Source organism: Sciurus vulgaris, assembly GCF_902686455.1.
Source record: "Sciurus vulgaris genome assembly, chromosome: 16".
Lineage (NCBI taxonomy): Eukaryota > Metazoa > Chordata > Mammalia > Rodentia > Sciuridae > Sciurus > Sciurus vulgaris.
Genome location: NC_136477.1, coordinates 34,744,864 through 34,769,170, shown reverse-complemented (window position 1 = coordinate 34,769,170; position 24,307 = coordinate 34,744,864). Strand labels below are relative to the sequence as shown.

The following is a 24,307-nucleotide window of genomic DNA, read 5'->3' as shown; positions in this document are numbered from 1 at the left end:
TGTCATATTTTATAGACCAATGTGTGTGTTTATTTGCTTATAGAGAGATTGCTTCTTGTCTGCTCAGTGTTATAAATGTGTTGGGTCAAATTAAGTTAGAACCACATTTGGGATCTCACATGGTTCCTGAGCATCTGCATTTACATCTTAACACTACAATTTCAGTTAAAACTAGACAGAGTCAGGTCACAAATGTAGATGTCTAATGGATATATCAAATTTAAAGTATATAAAGGAAAGTTCTATATCTGCCCCCTCAAATTTGACCCTCCATGTATTCTATCACAACAAATAGTAACTGTGTGGGCAAAGATGAAAATGTCAAAATCTTGAGATGATCCTTGAATCTTTCTCAAATTCTTCACACCCAGTTAGAAAGAAGATACTCTCTATTGCAAAACAAATTTCTTAATCCACTTTCCATCATGACCATCTCTTCCATTTTTTTCCTTATCTACTGAAATAGCTTCCCAGCTAATGGGAAACCTACTCCATTTCTTAGCCCTCCATGATTTTTTTTTTTGTCTTTCTTCTGATCTTTTAAAAATTTCTTCTAATTAGTTATACATGACAGTAGAATGCATTTTGACACATTGTACACAAATGGAGCACAAATTGTCCTTCCTCTGGCTGAGCATGGTGCAGAGGTCACACTGGTAGTGTAATCATACATGTATATAGGATAATAATATCTGTCTCATTCCACCATCCTTCCCATTCCCATATGCCTCCTCCCCTCTGCACAATCCAAAGTTCCTTCATTCTTCCCCACTCCCCACCCGCATTATGGATTAGCATCCGCTTATCAGAGAAAACATTTGGCCTTTGGTTCCATGATTCTTCTCTTACACACACGTTTATTTCTAAAACAAATTTGATCATGTCTTTCCCCACTGAAGCTCTTCAAAGCTTTCCATTGCACTTCAGAAAATAGCCCCAATTGCAGTGTAGGCCCCATATGGCCCCCCAGGCTATGATCTGGTCCCACCCACTTGTATGGGATCACTTCCTGCTGTGACTGTGACCTACTTTCTCCCTGTGCATCCGCCACACTGGACTTATTTCTTCCTTCAGTACACAGAAAGCTTTTTCCTGCTTGGGAAGCATTTTCTTTTTGCCTTCTAGGACAATGCTTTGGGATCCTTTGGATTTTATAATATTTCTCTGTTCAGTTAATCTGAAAATAATCAGTTTGTTATGTAAATTGTATCATATGTAGTTATTATAGTTATTATTCTGGCATTTTTAAAAGTTTCTAATGAAATAGACATGGAAAGAAAAATAAATAAAAGGAAGTTGTGATTTCTACCCCCACTGCCTTCCTATTTTTCCTCTATGAAGTCTGACTTGCTCTATGCTAATTAGGTACAATTTTCAGTTTTTGTAATAAGCTAAACACAATTTCCTGTAAAGAGACACATTTTGACTTAGTGTTTCCTTTAGTGTGAGATTCTGAAACTGATGCACTTACCTATTCCCTCAAGTCCTAAATTGTAGGTTATTTCTCATTTACTTCAGGAAAAAATAGACAGGAAACTCATGAATGTGTAGAGGCAATTACAACTAGGGGAAGGAAAGATACTAACATCAATGGGGTTACCTTTTAATACCTACAGTGACCCTAAGGTAGTTGTATCATTCTTTTAATGACAAGTAGTCAAAGACTAAAGGAGGTGAATTTGAGAACATGTATGTATTGTACTATTTTTGTAAGGTTTTTCTAAGTTTGAAATTGTTCAGAAATAACAGCTTAAACATCTGCAAAAATGAGATAAACAAGCTATTAGATTTGATAGCTAAACTCCACATAAAAAAAGGAACTATTCATTATAAGTACTTCATTGCACAAAAGAAACATGAAGACTGTACATTTTTGGGTCTTGCATTCAAGCTGCACTCCTTCAAGACAAAGGGAACACAAAAGCATGTCATTCAGCATCTGCTTCCCGGATGCTGCGTGGTTACCATACTCGATGCCTTCAATAGTATCTGGTTTGTTGGTCTGTTATTAGCTCATGGGCTCTTCTAAAGGTTTCATAAGTTCCTACCGATCTATCCTTCTATAAAATTATATGTACATAATGCATTAAGAGTTTATGAATTTGAAAGCAGATTGATCATGAAATTCCCTAGCAGTGTTTCAGTGTGTTTTGGTATCCATTTCACTAGCATCTATGGAAACAATTTTTAAGGATCATGAATTACTCATGAGAATGTATAAATTTGGGGCTTTCTATTCTAGGGTAATTTTAAAAAAGAAATATGAAAAGATGTTTGAGATGATCTGGATAGCTAGTTGATATCGGTGCTCTGTATTTACATCTACAATCATGTGATTCCAAGGAGGTCTACTCTCATGGCCTGGGTCTAAGGAGGAAGAAAGTAGAAAGAGGCAGCCTTAATAAGTAAAAGATGATTTTAAGCCAAATGAAAGCTGATACCCAGGCAAGCTAAAGCTTTCCTGGAAAAAAAGTGGTAGAAGAATCAGAATATCTTACGACACAAGGGCTATAGCCTACAAATTTCAAAACTAGTGTAGCAGCAGTTAATACCATGCACAATACAAGTGGCCACTCAGATTTTGCAACTCCACATTATCCAGAATACTAAATAAATGTCTTATTGAATTGTGTTGGTTATACAAGTTTGCTTGTATGCAACTTTAAAGTGTATTTGGCTTAGTAGTTACTTTTAAGATATAAATAGAGACATTTATACCTTATTCTACACTTGCACATATTTAAGAGTTCTTTAATAAAGCTCAAATCAACATGGGGGGGTCTCATGTATAATTATGTTATATAATATGTAGTGATAAATATACCATGGTATATATGTAATAACACTATGTATGTATTGTACATACATATATATATTTTTTTTTTCTAATTTTTCCTTCCTCTTAAAGGGATTCATACCAGGGAATCTCAACGTTGGCATGAACAGAAACTTTATTTCACAGATAATTCTTTGTTGTAAGACACTTTCCTGTGCATGTAGAATGCCCATAACAGCCCCTTAACTGCTGTAGTGACAAATAAAATTATCTCCAAATATTGTCAAATGTCCTTTGGGGGAGGAGATTCCAAATTGCCTTGTTTCAGAATCATTGGTCTATGCATTCATCAAATATAGCAACCACTGTTGTATCCCATGTGTACTTGAGATTGCAAACTCACAAAAGCATGGTCTTTGTGTCTTAAAATGAGGAAATGACTCTGATATTGCACATAGAGGCTACATTATGAGGAGCAAATCTGGCGGGGCCTGGTAAGTATTACAGTGGTCGAACAGAGTTAGGCCTACATTTAAAGGAAAGTTATCTGATTCCTTTTTATGTGCTACAGCTTAAAGATAACCTAGAGTCCAGTTTGACCCCCATCTTCATTCTTTATATACAGTCACTTAAGCAAATGTGTTACTCAAAACCTTGAGTGGTTGACCATGGGCTAATAGCATACTTAGGAATAAAACCATGGATGCTGTGCAAGGTGTTGGGAATGAGAGCTGTGCAGTATCAGGGAAGCAGAGCCTTCATGCTCTTGTGTCCTTCTGTTTTCAGGGAGTACAGTTTGAATACAAGACACAGTCTACAGTCTTCCTGTTTCTTTTATAAGATGAGGTATTTATGATGAATATTTTCAGCTTTTTGGATTTGGGTTATCAAAACTCATAGCTTATTTATTGTATTTTTGTAGATGTTTTAGCTGTTATTTTTGAACAATTTCAAACTTACAAAAAAAGTTGTAAGAATAACATAATAATGCTTGTCTCTCAGTTTCCTACCTATTCCTATCTCCTACATCTGCTTTGTCAAAATGACAAAGAAAATCTCTGTAAATATACACATTACTATTATTTCAAGATAATTGAGAATGACTATAGATTTGTTGTCCCTTTATCCACAATTTTTTTTTCTTAAGTCTTAATAACAAGGACATTACTCATATAGCCACAGTAATCAACACAAATAAGTTAATAGAAACATATAATCTACAAAATTTAGTCGAATTTTATCTCATTCTCTATAATGAATAAAAATTGGGGGAGGATTAGTTTACAGCAGCTCTCAGTCCTTCTTTATCTTCTCATGATATCACAGGCTAGAGTTTTTGCAGAATGTCTTTCCTTTAGGTCTCTATGATGCTTTCCAGTAGCTACATGCAGGTAATGCACTGTAGGAAGGAAGGCCAGCATACTGTGGTGTCCTCAGTGTGTTGTAGCAGGAGGCATGTGGTGTCATTCACCCTGTTCTGAGAGCTCTACTGTGATCACTGTTGGAGGTGATATCTGGCAGATATCTCCAATGGAAAAGGTACTCTGTTTTCTCTTGGAATTAGTGAATATCTTGGAGTTAGTGAATATCTTAGAGATGATGCACATTTCCTAATTCTCATCAAAATTCCACCACTAGTTTTGACACCCACTGAAATTTCTTACCTTAATCTGTGATTACTATTATGGGTGTTACATGGCAATTTTCTAATTCCAACATTCCTTTCCACATTTATTAGTTGCTGTTATCATCCAGGAAATAGTTTTCTTCTTCCTTTCTTTTATTTATTCACTTATACAAGAAGGAACTCATAAATTCTTATTTTATGGGTTAAAATCATTGCTAACATTTTGTATATTGATGACCAAATGTTATGAATGGTGCTGTAAGAAGACCAAGTAAATGATCTATATGAACAAGTCATTCTTTCCTCTTTCTTAGCATAGCATATTAGTTAACTTTGCAGTCTTAGTCAAGTGTTGGGATAATCCAGCAAAGAAGTTGCAGTTGTTTCCAAGGCTGGGTGCCAGTTCTACCTCAGTGATCCACTGAAGTGGCGCTGAAGGAGCAGAAGTCACTCTTTCCTTGGAATCCAGGAGCGTTTTATTGTTCTTAACTGTGCTGAGCATGCCAATGACTCTGAAGCTGGAGGGAAAAAAAGACTCTTAATGAGTTTCAGCATTTTAATGTACTGCAGGTTCCCAACTGTATGAATTTAAGAAGCTTAGCAATTCGGTATCTTCTGAATAATAGCATTTATTTTATACTCTAAATACTCCCGGGGAAGTCTGACTAACATTGTAGCTTCTTTGGTGTAATAGCTTTGGTGGGCTAATTGACTTGAACAGTGGAATTGCTCCTTTAAAAAAAAAAAAAAAAAAAAAAAAATAATAGAGCCACACAGTTTTGATTAATGAGCCCAGTAATAAATCATTAATCTTTTTAGCTCATAAATGATAGGAACAGTGTTATGTTTCCCACCCTGTAATATATTACTAGATTCTCTTGCTGATACAGTGGTCACGTTTTAAGGATTTCATCAATTTAATATGCCCACCTCCACATAATTTAATATAATGTCTCATAAGTTTGTACTTAGAAGAAACGCAAAGGGACAAATCCTAAATAGTGCTAATTGTTTTTTTTTTTTTTATGAACATGACTTACATTTAGTTAGTAGTTGTCCTTTTGCAATGTTCTAAATTTCTTTATGTAATAATCATTATAGAAATAACTAGTCACTGAGCTTCTCTTACATACTTGGTATTCTACTACATTTTTAGAATAGCATATCATTGAATTCCCATGATAGCCCTCGGACATTACTATTATTATCTTGAATTTACAGTTCAGGAAATTTACTGAGAACTCTCAATAACTAGCTCATGTCATAGAATGGGTTAAATCAGGGCTATTAGGTCACTAATTGTTCACACAACATGCCTACCCAAAGGAATATGGACAAAATAATTTTTTGTTGAAATGGAAATATATAGACAACCCAAATTGGCATATGCAGTTATCTTGGGGCTTAACATGTCCCAAGGGTTTTTTTACTTCAGAATTAATTTTTCTTCTTTTCATGTAGTAGCTGAGGCATCATTTAGAAATAATTTAGGTTGTCTAATCACCATTTTGAGGAAAATAGAATTTCAAGCTATGGACTGTAAGATCTATGAGGTAGATATCTACATTCTTGGTTGTGCTAATTTATTAACTAGTGAGAAATAGAATTTTATTATTGAAATTTTGTTGTAAGCTTTCCAGCAGGCTGAGATCTCTATGATGGGCAGGGATTCTGGCCTGTGAGGTTTGTGTCTTTGGGATGTAGCTCAGTGGTAGGCACACTTAAAAGATGAAAGAAATGTTGCATGAGTGAATGAATGAATGGTCAACAGCAAATATGTCAAACATAAGCAAATGATTCATTTAGTAAAGAGCCTTACATAAGACATGTAAATTTAAAAATGATTTTGAATTGGATTAGTATCATGACCATGAGAATCTTCAATTGTTCAAGCATGCTAGTCTATTGAATCCCAGGACTCCCAGAGATAGAAAACCTGCAACTGAGCAAAGATTGATATGACTGCATTTCTTTTTTCTTGATGACTAGGCAACTCTTGGTGAAATAATTTAATTTGTCATTGAGTTCCACTAAGAATTAAACTCATCTCTCTCCCACTGATAAGTTTTTTTAAAAATTACAAATAATATATGTGTCAAAAGCTGGCAATGAGGATGGAAGATACTCTTTTAAAGTCAAAATGTTTGGCCTCATTTGAACATTTTTAACTCACTGCCCTACCTCGTCTTTGCTATTCTCTACCTAGGTCATAAAGTTAGTATGAGGTGGAAGCAAGATGGTGCCACCTAGTTAATGTCCTGTTTTCATTGTGAGAAGAACAGCACCACCTCACACACCCGACACCACATTTCCTCCTCCTACTTGGTGGCCCATTAAGCATCATAGGCTGCCAAATGTTTTGCAGGCTGTTCAGATTATCTTTGGAAAGAGTAGAATTAAATAAGCGCAGAATACACTATCCTTCACTTGGACAGAATTTTAATGGACTACTGAAATTATATGTTTGTGTTTTTAAATACAGTCCCAGCCTAGAGTTGACTCCTCCTTCTAGAATGTGGGAATGTACATGGCTTAGAGAGTCACTTTCCTATGAAATCGATATTGGAGAATTTTAAAATACAAGTAAATCCAAGCAAAACAACAGCGTGTGTTTGTATACAAAACAATTGCTTTTCACTTTCTATATACTGAATGTATACTTTTAAGTTTATCCTTATGAGGTAGAATATACAGGAAAATCAAGCAGGTTTGTTTTCCTTGGTAATTTGGAAAATGTTATTGTTCTTGCCTTGCCAATAAGAAGGAACCTTGAGTTTTCTTTTGCTAACTTATCTCCTCACTATGATTAAGATTTCCATTTTTAGGAAAATGAATTATGTTCCTGAATGGTTTGTACTTAGAACACCTATAGCAACCCATCCAACAGTGAATACTTCCCTTGGATCTCTCAGAAAAAGTTGTGAGCCAGCCACTAAATACACCATTTATGACATCCTATTCAGATCAGATAGTATTTGAAGTCTAGCTAGACTTTTACCAGGTGCATGACCTTGGGCAATTCCATAGCTTCTTATAACTCCAGCTTACTCACATATATAAATGGGCATGTGAATAGAATCTACCTCAAGGGTTAAGGAATAAAATGTAATGAATTTCAATGACTTGAAAGTATAGTGCTTGGCTTATTTTAAACCCTGAATAAATGCTAGATAATATCAGGAAAAGAAAAGATAATAATACCAATCCTAACAATTTTTTTTGTGAAATTACATTAATATTAACCTCATCTGACAAAATATTTAGGGTATTTGCCATGAAATATTTGGGATACAGTTATACTCAAAATATTATTTATTGTTTATCAGAAACTCAAATTTGATGGAGTACCTTGCATTTTGTGAAGCATCCCTGATTTTGAAGGACACAATGTTTGTCACATGAGCTCTGTTGCATAATCCCCAGAATCATCATTGGAGCTGTGTTCTGTGGGTGTTATTTTCATAGAACACAATGAGAATGGTTGTCCTTGAGTAGAACTTCATGTCCTGTGCAACTCTGAGATCTCAGTGATACATTTGTGTGTGTTTGCCAAATGTAGATCTGAGTCTTGATCAGTCTACACTGTCATACTCCAGGCAGAAAATACAAAAATGTTCTGCATCTGTTCCATATTTATGTGTGCTATGATGACTATTCTTGATGAAGTTAGTAGTGTATCATAGTAAACCTATGACTACATTCATGCCATTTCCATAGTTTAAAGGAGGATCATAGTCACAAATCAGATGACAACTGCCGATCCCAGAGCTCACACAAGATGGATAAAATAGAGGTTCTAGAGCCCTGAAGAGCTGTGAATTAAATTGAGAAAAGTATAATCTGCTTACAATATTGAGTAGTTCTCTATGGTTTTGTTCTCATTTTTTGACTATCGGGACCAAGCGTACAAAACCATACACCTTTGTGGTATAATAATACATAACAATAAACCTATAGAGCGATCTCAATATTGTAAAATGTTAATTTAGCATTTTCTCACAGGAGAAATGATCCCATCAGGGCTGATACCTGGTGATACTGAGCTGGAGGTCATGAGGTGCATATGGAGGGAGGAGTCAAGGAAAGCCAGGAGCCCAGTGTGGCTCCCTGTTCCAGCCCCACAGGTAACTCAAGGTCAGTCCTGTAGACTCAAGAGACTCTTCTAATCATGTACAGCTCATGTCCATTTGGGGTTTCTCAGAGGGTCTAGAAACAAAAGCAAGCCCTAGCCTTCAAGCATAGCACATGTGAGCAATGGGTGTCAGGAGCTCCAGACTGTCAGAAGCACGGGTGCTATTTCACAATCAGACCTCTGTGTTTCTTCTCCCTCTAATTGAATTTGAGAATGTGACCTCTCAGTGCCAATGTCATGCACACATTGTATCTGAAATAATTAAAAACTTCTTAAAAATGTGTTTCTTTGGACTATTGTTCTTACTGGTGTTTGGGAAGGAAAAACTAACCATCTTTCCCCTTGAACTCCATCACTATGCAAACCTAGCACAAGAGAACTCACATCTCTCTTGTGGTTAATACATATGGCAACTGAAGTTCCCTTAGCAAATGGGACAGAGGGCATGTTTACCAGGCACTATTTGGGGGTGCAACTTATTGGCAGGGTTTCTTCCTCTTCCATTTTATCTTTAATGTATTTACTTGTATGGAAGCATCCATCTTAGGATAAAGCTATGTATCTTACTTTACCTGGTCAAAGGCAGTGTCTTTATGGCCAGGGAATGTGTAAACCCTAGTATGAAGTCAGAGCCAAACATTTGTCTTTATTTATTATTTTTTTACAACAATACAGATAACAACAGTTAAAACATACATTGCATTAGTCTGCGTTCTCCGTAGATAGGATTGAGATCTCTCTCTCTCTCTCTCTCTCTCTCTCTTTCTTTCTTTCCTTATTATATGGAATTAACTAATGGGATTACAGATGCTGACAAGTCCAAAAATCTAAAAACCTTCCTTTGGCATTCTGGACACCCAGGAAAGCTGTGTATATAGCTTTAGTCCAAAAGATGATGGACCCGAGACCCAGCAAAAGTCAATGTTTCAGTCTGGGTCCAAAGATAGGAATGAAAAAGATCCAAGATCAATGGCAATCAGGAAGGAGGGATTCTCTCTTAACTTCCAGGAGGATCAGACCTTTTATTTTTCTACGATTCTCAGCTGATTGGATGTGGCCCACACACTTTGGGAAGGCGATCTGCACTACACAGTCTGTCCATTTAAATGTTAAACTCATTCAAAAACACCCTCACAGAAACACCCAGAATAACTTTGGACCAAAACTCTCTGACAAAGTCAAATTGGCACATGAACTATCGCATATTTCTGTTACTAAAACAAGTATGGCCCAAACAGCAGACTTGCTCCAGGTCCCACAGAGAGGTGCCCTGCCTCCTGTAGTACTAAGCATGCCTACAATATCATCAGACAGGCGAGGACAGCTTTGTACAAAGTTAGAGTTAAACTAATTTCAAAATAGCTGATGTCTATTGTTGACAGTGGAATGTTGTTTTCAGAGCAAGAGAAGACATTTGGTTTTATTATCATTAATTTTAAAAGTGCTACAGCCTTCGAAATAGGCTGTTCTCCTAAAATCCAATTGCTCCTCCATCTCCACATTAATTTTCTGTTCTAAAAATGAGATCCATTGAACAGCAATATTTGTAGGCAGTCTTCAGAGCTGCAGAAGAAAGAGCACAAGATCAAGAGTCAAAATACCACTTCATGATATTGCTTATTCACTTAACAGCCATGTGTCCACTTAAGATTCCAGAACCACCTTTATTCATTCTTCAAGATTATGTAATAATCCTTGTCCTACCTACATGGTAGGATAGATAAAATAGTTACATGATATAAAATGACTCTGGGATACTTGGAATATTGTGAATCTCTTCTCTGTATAAGTAATATGATTACCTTCCATCTGTTTGAACATCATTCTCAATGTTTTTTATTTTAATTAAATTAAATTAAATTTACTTTTAACCAATAGATAAAAAAAACATTAAAATTGTCCATATTAATGGGGTAAAATGCAATGTTTTGATATACACATGCCTTGTATTGTTTTTAGGTCATGTTAAACATATCTATCTTCTCAGACATTTATTATCTCTTTATGGTGAAATCATTCAAAATCCTTTCTCCGACCTTTTGAAATGCACATTCTTATTATAGTCATTCTACCATCCCTAGCACACCAGAACTATTTGCTTCAAACTGAAGTTTAGTACCCACTGATAAACATCTCCATCCATCCCTCCCACCCACATACTCTCCCCAGTCTCTGGTATCCACTCTGCTATTCTCAACTTTTATGAGATCAGCTATTTTAGATTCCACATAGAGTTAGATCATGTGGTACTTTTCTTTCCGTGTCTGGCTTATCTCACTTAATACAAGAATAATCAGTTCTATCCATGTTATCACAAATAACAGGATTTCATTCTCTTTTATGACTGAATGGTATTCCATGGTACATATGTAACTGCATGTTCTTAATCTATTATCAGTCAATGGATACTAAGGCTGTTATTATTTCTTAACTATTGTCAATCATGCTGCATTAAACACAGGAGTGTATCTATCTCTTTGTCATGATGATTTCATTTCCTTTGGATATATACTCAGTTGTGAATTGCTAGATCATAGGGTAGTTTTATTTTTTTGCTTTGAGAAACCTCCAAGCTGTATTCTCTACTGCCTATATTAATTTATATTCCTACAGTATACAAGAGTTCCCTTTTCTCCATATACTTACCAATACTTGTTTGTTATCTATAATTTATTTTTTACAATAGCCATTCTTACTGGAGTGAGGAAATATCTCATTGTGGTTTTTTTAATTTTGACTTTTTGTGGTACTGGGGATTGTACTCATGAGTGCTCTACCACTGAGTTATAGTCCCAAACTTTTCTTTTGATTTTGAGACAGGGTTTCACTACAAGGTGTACGTTGTCCTTGAACCTGAAGTCCTCCTGCCTCATCCTCCAAAGTAGCTGGAATGACAGACATGCACCCCCATGCCTAGCTCAATGTGTTTTCTAAATATCCATAGTCTCGCACTTGGCTCAGGGTTGCTTCAGCCCCCCTCAGGATATTTCTGGATGTTTTGTCAACCCTTTTTCAAACTAATTCATCTTGAGACATTTGTCTACCAAATAGATTTTTAAAATGACTATAAATCAGTTGTACACAAGTTTGTGATTAAATAGGAATTGGTAGTAGATAAAGGAAGAAAGCACTAATAATTTACTAATACTGCTGTTATATTATGGCAGAAAAAAATATGAATATAGTTCACTAAGCCAGTGCTACTCAAGGTTTGTGTCACTGATGACTATCTGCCCACAATGAAGTGTGGACAGAAATTTAGAGCAAGCACTTAAGACCTTTTAGAAAATTTGATATGAGCTTGACATCTAATCCAAAATATAATGTTGCATCTGTTGAATGTAATAAACAAAATTTGCCACTTGCATTTTTAAATCACTTAAGTTTATTTTCTTTCAGTTTATTTTTATAATATTTTATGAATATTGACCCATGTCAGATTGGAAGTAAAAATGACCCCCAACCAAGGTGGCTTGAGAAACATTGTTCTAAAATCTCTGCTTACTGCCAGTGAGTACTTCCTGGATATTTAAGTGTAGTCTCCCCAAATGTGACAAAAGGCACTTAAGCTTGGAGATCATGAACTATCAGGGGCCTTATCCAAATGGCGCTTACATCATTGCCACAGTGCAGACACACAGCCCCACACATAACCTTTGATCAGCGTTTTTACCCCTGTATAAGTATTCTCTTGCTTGGACACCTTTAAATGCTCCAAAGTTCTGAAGTTGTATTAACTGCTAAGAAATCAAAGCTCAGTAAATTCTATTTGGTAGTTTACATATTAAAAACCAGAGGAAAAGGGAGTCATTTAAAAAAATTGTTTATATATTCTTGTGTAAAATGACAAATATATATTTCCATTAATAATAGAATACTTTTCTAACTATTTCATTAGTGTTTGAGAGAACTAAAAAATATATGAAGAAATGCCTATATAGATTAAAAAGATGTAAAAACAGATCAAAATGAGGGAGTTAGTATGGCCAATTAAATGCAATAGATACACGAATTGTAGTCATATATTTTTACAAACTAGTATATTCTGAGCAGTATTCATGTAGTGACCATGAGTAGAAAGCTGGCTAAGGTCTGTTAGTTAGCTTTTTGTCACTGCGACCAAAATACCTGACAGGAACAGCTTAGAGGAGAAAAAGTTTATTTTGGGCTCATGGTTTCAGAGGTCTCAGCTCAGGACTGGTCAACTCCATTGCTCTGGACCCAAGTGAGACAGCACAACATGGCAGAATGGTATGGTGGAAGAAAACTTCTCAGCTCATGGCAGCCAGAAAGCAGAGATAAAGAGGAACCAGGACAAGATATGTAATATGCAAAGACCTATTCCCAGTAACCTACTTTCTCCAACTACATCCCATCTACCCATAGTTACCAGCCAGTCATCTATTCAAATTACTAATCCATCAAATGGATCAGTCCACTGATTAGGCTATAGCTCTCATGATCTAATCATCTCACCTCTGAACATTCCTACATTGTCTAAAGCATGAGTGTATTGAAGGGACACCTCGTATCCAAATCATAACGTAAGGCTAGGAGCTCTTCTCCATAGTTCATGCTCATTGATGAATAACCAAAAATAAACATACGAAGGAATACAGAGGTATTGATTTTTATCTGTACCATTATGCCTTGAAATTACAACCTGCTGTTAAATAGTCACGGGATTGAAGGGTAAAGTCAGTGTCATAAATAGATAAAAGACATCTGCCCAGCTGTAAAAGGACATGGCTCTATTTCTAGCCTATTACCAACTAATTGAATGGCCTTGGAAGTCATCACCAGTTCTCTAACTTCTGTTTTCTCCATTTCTTATATGGCAACATGGACAAAACACCCCTGTAAATCTGGATCTATGCATTCTTGAAATATTAGGTTAAAAATTTTTTTAAGTTCTTTTCTATTACAGTTCATGTCTCTCATGTGATCATGGAAAGTTCTTCTGAAAAGTTAAAAGTGCTCCTTGGTTCAAAGTGTCAATCAACCTTTTGAAAATGACAATCCATGTAAAATAAGTCATATGTGTAAATAAAATGAAAAGTAAAAATATAAGGATATGTTGTATTTTAAAGTTCATTCCAGGTAGAACTTAAATTCTATTGTCAACCAATGTATTCAAGACTAATACTACATTTCAAAGGACAGAATTACTTAATGAATAACACTGCCCAAAGTCTTATTCTTTCTGCGAATACAAATTAAGGAACGACCCCATCCAATGCTATACTGTTGCTGTGAATACAAATTAAGCAATTGGCCTTGTTTGAATTTGGAATCAGAAAATAGCTTACTGGGCAATCCCTTATGTATTAAGCTCTGCATGTTTATGGCACATCTTTCTAAGTTGCTGCAATGCATTCAACACATAGGGAATTAGGAAATGGGTTTGAATAAGGATAAAGTAGTGTACTGCTGCCTAGGGACAATGACAAAATCTGCAGAGCATTCAGCGACCCTGGGATAGGTTGCATGTGATTTTTTTAGCTTCATCAAGGGCAAAGGGGTGCAGAATATTGGACAAATTCCAACCCATTCATGTGACTGCCATGTGTTGGGGCCCTTCCTTGGTAAGTTCTGGTTAATGCAGGATTTTCCAAGCAAGTGTTTGTCATGGAACTTGAATAGATCTTGGTATGTAGGATTCAGAAATCATAACTACAAAAAAGTTACTCCTTTCTTAATTCTTTCTCAGTTCTGATTCTTCCCAGTTGGGGGCTGGGATACAGCTCAGTCTGGAGCTAGTATGCTTCTAACACCTCTCTTAATTAAGAATCCCCTTTGTTACAGAGAGAAAAAGAGAGTTAACCAGGAGTGTCAAAGCCTTCTGCAAACAAACAGTTTCTTGCTATAATTTTATAACACTAATTCATTTGCTGTTCTTATAGTAACCTTCTATTTATACCAAGTGATGCTGGCTTTTAAGTTGTAGCAATATAAAGTTAGTTATGTTTTTAAATGAGTTTATTTAAGCCCTACAGTTATGTTGATTTAGAGAAAACTTTTAAATAAATAGTACATGGCAGGCAAAACATTTCTAAGATGTGATATGCAAATGATTGAAGCTTGAGAAACAGTGGGCTGGAAGAAAATACACTGAGCTGGAAGATAGGAAACTTGGTCACAAAATCTAATTCTAACTCTCTCACTAATTATCAGATTGTCTGTGGGCAAGATGATGAATCTTTCATGCCTCCATCTCCTCATTATCCAATAAATATTGTGAAATTGGCCAAACTACATTTGAAGTGATGATGTGAAGATTAGAATTAAGTGATGGATAGTGAAATCGATAAAAGTTGAAAGTGTTATGTACGTAAGGTTTATTATTATGTATATGAAGCATCACTCTTTTCTTTTTGTTCATTACCCATTGCTTCCCTCAAAAAAAATACCCCACAACCATTTAGAAAAAGATAATATTGTTTCTATTTTCTTTCTAAGATCATGACATTTACTGGTGATAGTGATAGTGGCTGGTGTGAGGATGGATAGAAAGTGAGATCATGAGTGAATGTACAGTTAGTTCTATATATATACATTCCAAAATTTTACTCTGTAATTGTTTTTTTCATATAGAGTATATGTTCACTTTTGCTATTTTCCATGGTGACAAACAGCTTGCAAAGTAAATTATGTTTTAAAAATGAACCCAATAAGAGCTCTAATTCATCTTAAGGCTTAATTAAAATATTATGACCTATCTGAATATTTAGAGGTATTAAAAATAACGGTATTTTGTTTTATACCAAAATTGTTTCTGGACCTGACAAAATACTTGAATCTTGTATTTTGTACTTTTTCACTGCATTTGAAATAGCAAATTCTCTAATAGTATGATGTCATTCATCACAAAAGATATTTTATCATTACATAATGCCATTTCCTGTAGACTTCAGAATTTCTTTCCCCAATTTAAATATCTTATTGATACTTGAAGTTAGTGTTGTTGTTTAAAATATAATGATTCAATTAAACATCTGATACATTTTGATATTAATGATTAATCATGTCATTATGGCTGTCTTGTGTTTTGACAATACAACTAAGTTTCAACATACATCCAATTAAATATGAAATTATTCACAGGTGAATTAGAGAATATTCATTCATTGAGTACTAGCAATTGTGATTCATTTCCCCCATTCTATTTAGCAAAGTTTATTTAAGCATATTGCTGCTGAATTAGAAATGATAGACATCATGATTTCATTTGCATAGAAATGTTCATGCTTGGTTGAGGACACCAACTCTCAAACTTGAGCAGCTATCAATACCACCTGGAAGGCTTGTCAAAACACAGTTAGTTTGATCCACACTCAGAGTTTCTGATTCAGTAATTCTACGTAGGGTATTTGTATTTCTAACCAATTCCCATGTGAAACTGAGGTGGATGCTATAGTTCTGGACCACTTTGAGACCTACTGGTCTAGCAAAAGGTAGTACAGCAGAGCAATGAAGCCATGGCCTGAGTGAGAGGGCCAGATATCTGCCCTGGCTTTGTGCAATGTGGATGGCTCAGGGATAGACATTATCATCTTTAAAATGGTAGTCATATTTGTTGGAACTATTAAGTGAAATAATGCACATAAGTGCTAAGAACAATGCAAAAAGAGATGATCATAATTAGACTGGAAATGGTAAAATTAGTGGCTAGAAAACAGCCTAGTAGCCCCATGCCCTATCTGTTATAACACTTTCTGGGGACTTTAATTGTCTACCACACTCTTAAAAAATATTAAATGGAAAATTCTAGAGTTAAGTTTATAGTGTTTAATAAGTTTTAAAGTACAGTGAAATTTCATGCTATCCTGCTCTGTTCTGCCAAGGTTTGGAATCATCCCTCTGTCCAGTGTATCCATGCTGTATGTGCTACTCACTCTCATCAGTGGCTATCTCAGTTATCAGATCAACTTTTGCAAATTGCAATGCTTATTCTACTAAATAATGCCCTCAATGCACAAGAACGTGTAGTGATGCTGGTAATTCAGATATATCAAAAAGAGGCTATAAAATGCTTTATTTAATGGAAGAGGTGAAAATCTACAACGTAAGAAAAATAAATCCTATCAGTGCCTAGAAACAAAATAAGAATAAATATATTATCCATGAACCCAATAAATTATGAAAAAGGAAATAGAAATTCATGCTATTCATGTTGTTGTACCTCCAACTATAAAAGTTAAGGCCACAGTTTTGGCTGGGGATGTGCTTCAGTGGTAGAGAACTTGCCTGGCATGTGCGAGGCCTGAAGTTTCATCCTCTGCATCAAGACAAAAAAAAAAAAAAAAAAAAGGAAAATAGAAATTATAGGGTTCAGTGCCATCTGTGGATTTAGGTATCTAAATGATGGATTGGTAGTCTTGGAATCCCCTGTGGATAAGAAAGGACTACTGTATTCCTATTTACCTTAGTTCAATTGGAAATAAAAGTTTGTCTTTTCTGAGGATAGAGAACTTTACTTTCATTGATGACATTAATTTATGACATACTTTATGCACAAAAAAGGGAGTTTGGTAAAAAGAAGTAGTGCTCCTGGTAAAAGCACTTTCAAGAGTGGATTGGAGATTAGAATCTAGATTGCAGTTTATACAGAAAGCTCTTCAAATGTGAGATGTTTCTTAATATTCAGAACTCACTGCATTTGTATCTTTCCTTCCGTAGCAACAAGAACAAGATCCAACAAATCTTTACATCTCAAATCTCCCCATTTCTATGGATGAGCAGGAGCTTGAGAATATGCTGAAACCCTTCGGACATGTCATCTCCACAAGAATACTGAGAGATGCTAATGGAGTCAGCAGAGGTGTTGGCTTTGCCAGGTAAAACTCTTGCTTTGTATGTACCCTGTCTTTCCTCATTGTACCTTTAATTCCAGTCCTTTCTAATACTAGGATCTTAAGCAATGTGCTTCTGTAAGTGGAGGCATGAGGATATGTAGACCCAGTTCCTATTCTTCTCTGCGTATGTCAATCAACCAAATCAGATGGTTCCAATTCCTGTCAGAGATCATAAATGCCTGGTCTGCACAGTGAACAAACCATTTGAATGTTTTTACATTGATTTCTGTAGAAGAGAGGTGTTACATTTCTCAGTTAGGAGAAGAGAGAAGAGAGGAAATATTTAGAGAAATACCAATTGTTGGGAAGTCCCAAGGAACCCAGAAATAAAAGGTGGGGTCAAGGAGGTATTTGCATTTAAAAGGCACCGGCTGTGTGTTTTTGATATTTTTGGCAGAACAGGAAAAAAAAATGTATTTCTTTCATTGTTGGAAAAGAAAGAATAGTTTTCATTTTAAGTTGAAGGGAATGTTTACAAAAGAGGATCTCAGCCAGAAACGAAGTTAAAATGATTGTACCTGCTGTGCTTTCATGAAAAACAAAGCCAAAGAAACCACAAGGAAAAAGAAAATGCTGAATGACAAAAAGGAAAATTAAAATCGATGTCTCCATGATTTGGTGTGTTTCTGTATGTCTCCAGTTGTCTTCATAGGGATAGATATTCTGTGCCATCAGAAGTTGAGATGTTACAGATAGGGATGTCCACCTAGGGGGCACCCTGCCATCACTTGGAGAACCATTGCAAACCAAGTTCAAGGCCAACTGGAAGAAAACAAATGTAACAGAAAACTTCATTGATCTTTGATTTGACTTGAGCTCATGGGCTGTATCTCAAAATACTTTTTATTTTTGGTAATGTTCTACACATAGTAAACCAGAAGATGTGTGTTAGGTGTGTGCTTGAAGGTTAGAATAAAGACAAGAAGAACAAAGCCCTCCTAACATTGTAGAGGCATTCAGGCTTTCAGAATATTGGCAACTGTTGACTTCATGGTAGAAACAGAGCAAATGACACCCGTAAGTCTCTGAGTTATGCCAGTGTAGTCATTTTTTGATAGTGGACAACCTGCTCTCAGAGGCCAGTGTGATGTGGGAGTTCATTAAGTGACTGCTGTGTTTGGTTTTACACAGCATGCACATTCCTTAGGTTCTTTCCCCATCGCCTGCCTCTAAAAACTCTCTAATAAATTAGTTTCTCCTTTACTTGTACTTTTGCTGAGAAATAAATGCATTTCAAATTCACCAAGAGAACACATTTTCTAACATCTATTGTGATTTTTTTTTTTTATTTTTTGGTACAATGCATAATAGTTTGCTTGGTCTGCCATATCAACATGCTACAGACTGAATGATTTAAATAGCAATTTTATTTTCTCATGATTCTGGAGGCTGGAGGTCAGAGGTCAAGGTATCTTCAGGGTTGCTTTCTTGCAAAGCCTTCTCTGGTTTGCAGATGGCTGTCTTCTCTCCTGTCTTCATATGGTCTTCCTTCTGTACATGTTTGTGTTCTGATCTCCTCTTCTTCTAAGGGCATAGTCACACAGGATTGGAGCCTCATTTTAACTGACTTGCCTCTTTAACAGTCCTGTCTCTGGATACATCCACATTCTGAGATACTGAGGGTTAGGACTCCCAACATATGAATTTGGGGAGAAGGGGTGTGACTTAAATTATAACACAAAGATTGAGCATTTACTTCTCTCTTTATTTGTTCTAATTAGTTATACATGACAGTAGAATGCATTTTGATACATCATACATAAATGAGTATAACTTCTCTCTCTTCTGGTTGTACATGAGGTAGAATCACACCAGTAATGTCTAATTCTTTCTACTATCCAATTCTCTCTACTATCCCCAGACCCCCACGCCTTCACTCCCCTCTGCTTAATCCAAAGCTCCTCTATTCTTCCCTAGACCCAACCCCCTTATTGTGAATTAACATCACACATCAGAGAAAATATTCAGGCTTTGGTTTTGGGAATTGGCTTGTCTCACTTAGCATGATATTCTCCAGCTCCATCCATTTACCTGCAAATACCATAATTTCATTCTTCTTTAAGGATGAGTAATATTCCATTGTGTTTATATCATAGTTTCTTTATCCATTCATCTGTTGAAGGGCACCAAGTTTGGTTCCAGAATTTAGCTATTGTGAGTTGTGCTGCTGTAAACATTGATGTGGCTATATCACTGTAGTATGCTGATTTTAAATCCTTTGGGTATAAACCAAGGAGTGGGATAGCTGTGTCAAATGGGGTTTCTACACCAAGTTTTCTGAGGAATCTCCATACTGCTTTCCAGAGTGGTTGCACAAATTTGCATTTCCACTAGTAATGTATGAGTGTACCCTTTTCCCCACATCCTCACCAACATTTATTTTTGCTTGTATTCTTGATAATTGACATTCTGACTGCAGTGAAATAAAATCAGAGTAGTTTTGATTTGCATTTCTCTAATTGCTAAAGATGTGCATTTATATCTCTTATGTCATTCTTTGCTGTACAGTTGGATTTTGTTTTAAGTGAATCTGGTTCTTGTAAAGTCCAGAGCCAAAATGTATGACATGAGATCAAAATAGAAATTATGGTGTATAATGTCCTGAAAGTGGAAAATATACAAAGTTATTTCACTTTAGGAACTAAAGAAGGGTGGAAATCTTAAGTTGTTATTTTATCCCTGCTCTGGATATAGCCTCTTTCTCCTCTAGTGGATTTTGCATGTAGAAGTCACAGAGAACCCTTAAAAATTAAAATTTGATCATGTCAGAGTCCTGATTACAGTGCTTCAGTTCAGCCTGGATGATGTCATTATGACCTTTCCACATTATCCCTGGCCTCACTCATGTTCCTAGCCTTGGCTCTTCCTGCCTGGTGATCAAGATGCAGACTGCTCCTCTTGCATGGTTACTCTGTCCATGACTTTCCCTGTGTCTGCTTAACTCTTAAGTATCCACTTGAATGTTTTTATTCAGAGTCCTTCATTGGTCTCCAACCCCAGGTTACAAACAGCATTAGGCGCCTTTGTTACAACTCTTATAAAAGTTTTGCTTATTTATCTTTCTCAAATAAAATCTATCAGAGTTGCAATGGAACTTACTATTTAATTTTTCCTCCACCCACCGAATTGCCTGTGTGATTCCTTAAGTCAGGTTTCCTTTTTCATTGTTGGATGGATGAATGGATGGTGGATTTCATAATTACCATTCTATCAAGTTCCTGAATAGCAAAACTGAAAAGAGCTTTGGAAATGAATCATCCATCACATTCCTCTACTGAAACTTAGAACTCTGTGCTCTAAATCATGGATTTCCCAATTGCAGAAAGTAGCAAGTGAATTGAAAAGGAAAACATAGGTTCAGGTCACACCAATGATTTCTTAGGCCTAAGAAGTAAAAAGAAAATGTGAGTCTGCTCCTCTCTCGTAAAATGTCAAGAAATTGACAAGATGAGTATTTCATTCACCATGTATCTTAGACTGTAAATTCAGAGGAGCAAGATCTCATATGATTAACCTAATTTGATGAAATGAGAAAATAATTTGAGCTCTACCATATGTAAGTAGATCTACCCAAATTCCTACTTCCTCAACATTTGTTCTGCATTTTCTGTAACAATTATGGCTATTGCTTTAACTAACTTGATTTTTCACAAACTCTCACTCAGTGTTCCTGCCCCTTAAAATACTGTCCCCTTCCTTTCTCTACTCAGTCCTTCTCAGCTAGAACTCCACCTCTGAACCACAAAACAGACAAGATGATTTGAGTCTTGATTTTTCTTGATTGTCCCCAGGATTGTACTTAGCAAGTGAGAGAAGTTACTGGATTCCATGCAGATGTCTTGGAAGAGTGGTTCTTCAAGTATGGTTCTCTGATCAGCAGCTTCAGCATTACTTTATGACTTGTTTGAAATTTTTCCACCACTGACCTCCTGAATCAGCAGACTGGTGGTGGGGTGGGCAACAATGGGTAATCAATATTCACAAGGGCTTCGGGTGGTAGTGCAACTCACTGAAGTTTGAGCAACATTGCCTTAGCTCTTTAGAACTGGTTGTCTGGATCATCCGGGAGGTCTGGAAAACCTCAGCTTACTGAGTTCTGCTCTTAGAGTTTTCAGTTTGGTAGGTCCGGGTGTGCAGCCCAGTTATTGCATTTCTAACAAGTTCCCAGGTGATGCTGTCACTGCTGATGTGGGAACCAGACTTTGAGAACTGCTGTTCCACAGTCACCAGTTTTGCAGGTGGAGGTGCTTCCTGTTGATGGTACTATCATACTACAGGTCCCTTTCCCCAAATGTTCTAGTCACGAGTCTGTTTCCAGTCCTGTTCCTCAGGGTTAGAGACCATGCCTTATTCTTCTTTTTACCCTTCCGAAGACCTATGTTTTCTTACATATAACAGGTCTTCTGTAAATTTTTGATGATTAAATGAACTCTCTTCAAGTTTTTATTATTTGTTTGTTTTGACTAAAAGGAAAGAAAGTCATGGTCATGGCTAGAGAAAGCAAATGATCAAATATCATCAACATTTGATGCCAATGATAAGCCAATTCTAAGCCAGGGAGTAGTAGAATATTAGAGAAAACTACAGTGGCATCAGCTCAACTAGTAATGGTTTATAACTTTCTTCCTCTAAATATTCACAGTGCCACAGTCATTATTAAAAGAATATGTTTATTCTTTGGGAAGAACAGCTAGCCTATAATTGTGTCTAGTAAAGTATGGGTCTATTGAATTTATGATTATCACAATTGACAAAACCTGAATCATTCTTTCAGTAGACTTCCTTTTGAATGTTACCCTTGGTCACTTCTCACCACTGGATATGGTCCTTAATTCATGTACAAGAGGTCCTGAAATTCCTTTGACTGGAAAGAAAAAAGAACCCTCCCATTATTATTTTACTTCCAAGCTATACATTAATCTTCTTTGATAACCATCTCTTCAAAGTAAAAGGAGTATCTTCATTTTATATTTAAAACACTGAACTTCAAAGCATCGATTTGAATGCCAGTAGGGCGCAGAGACAGCACAATTACAGACTTTTCAAGGTTCCAGAAGCACAAGATAGTGTTTGAAATTACAGACATTTTATTTTTATGTTTTTTTTTCCTTTTTCTTATTATTTTTTTTTAATTCTCTTGTAACTTAAAACAATATGGTAAGATACACCACTCTCCAGGCAACATTTTACAGCCAAGTCATAAACCTCTAAAAACAGAAGTTTATGGTGGGAAGGCTGACAGGGGCACCCACTCCTGCAGGGCCACCGGGTGCCAGCAGACTACCTTGCCTGTGAGTGTGAGGAGCGGGGCATAAATTAGCCAGAGTCTGCAGAGACATGAGTGCATGTTCATGTCATCCATTTCCCATTCCCAGCAACATGAGACCATTTGTCTAGCAAAAACCACATTGAAAGAGCCCTGTGAGAGGCCAGTAAAGAATGACCCAGGGTGGAGAAGGGAAGCGGGTGAGCATTCACAATTAATCCAGCTTCAACATCTGGAAACATAGAACCTCTTTAAGAAATGCATTTACTGTCCCCTGGTGAGCTAAAGAGCGTGAGAGACCACTGAACACAGAGACCTTTGTGTTTTGTAGTTTTTTTTCCCCTTTCTTCAGTACTCTTAATTTGATTCTCATGGAGCTTTGTTTGAACAACTTTTAACATATGGGCGGTCTTGTGTTCCACATCTCCCTCTGACTGAGTGTTTTCTAAAAAATAATCATTGCAGTTCTTTCTTTTCACTAAGCAAAAGAATCAGTGGTTGTTATAGGCAGACCAATGCTAGTATGATTATTAAAAATCAGTAGAAAATCCAGGTTCAAGTAGTTTTTTCATTGTCTATTAATATCTTTGAATACATTGACATTTTATTGTTTTACCATCTACTACCTAATATTTCTTAGCCCTATCTTCTCCCACTTCCTGAAACGTGAAGAGAGCACTGAGTTAGAATAAATACAATGAAAATATAGGAATTTTTAACATTATTAAACAAATGCCAATACTTGCTTTGTAGGCAAATGCATGATTCTTTAAAGGGATCATCCAATCTATCAAAATTTGTTTTTATTGTTTGGATTGTATGTACCTTGAGTCCACTGTTGTGTTAAAAATTCCTATCTTGCAGCTTGGCAGTTCTTTTTCCATTATTCTCTCAAATGCATGGATCCAGGAAATCAAATGTGACCAAAGAAAATCTCTCAAGTGTAAATTTGGTGATTAGCAATCTCTAAACTACAGCTGTGTTTGTAAAGGAGCAGGTTACAGTTGTGTTTACTGAGGTTGAAGAGAATAAGGCCATGTTTCTTTCATTCTTTTTTTTTTTTTTTTTGGTAATTTTAATTCCTTCTTCCAGTTGCCTGCAGATGTGGTCTACAGGAGATGACACTCCAGGTGCCCCCTCAAGCTTCTTGGTCTCTATTTTTTGTGTGTGTCTTTTTACTTTCATCTCTTTCTTCTTATTACTGTTTGTCTTTCTCTTACCATCAGAAATTCATGATCATTCCTGGAGAAGGCAGAACATCCTCTTTACTATTCAGAGCCCAGGATTTCAAAACTCAAACCAACCAGCCAGCCTGAATTAAAGAGTATTAAATAATTTGTTATTCTGAAATAACCTGGACTCAAGTCTTTTTCTACATATACCTTCATTAAAATCTGGAGAAGGGGAACAACATATATTCATTGCTTTATTTTATAAAAAGGATGTATCTATGTTTCAAAAATTGCCCTTTGTCAAGGATGTGGGGAAAAAGGTACACTCATACATTGCTGGTGGGGTTGCAAATTAGTGCAGCTACTCTGGAAAGCAGTGTGGAGATTCCTTAGAAAACTTGGAATGGAAACACCATTTGACTCAACTATCCCACTCCTTGACCTATACCCAAAGGAATTAAAATCAGCATACTACAGAG

The 24,307-nt window shown here is 36.1% G+C and overlaps 1 protein-coding gene across 9 annotated transcripts in view; it reads left to right on the top strand.

Annotated features, from left to right (window-relative positions):
- Positions 1-24,307, top strand: part of RBMS3 (RNA binding motif single stranded interacting protein 3) — a gene marked incomplete at its 3' end in the record, with an annotated part of 684,132 nt that overhangs the window by 398,766 nt on the left and 261,059 nt on the right. For all 9 annotated transcript variants that reach the window (XM_079113995.1, XM_079114001.1, XM_079113998.1 and 6 more), the window contains exon 5: positions 17,215-17,372. In XM_079113995.1, coding sequence (XP_078970121.1) covers positions 17,215-17,372 — 158 coding nt within the window. The remainder of the gene's footprint in view (positions 1-17,214; positions 17,373-24,307) is intronic.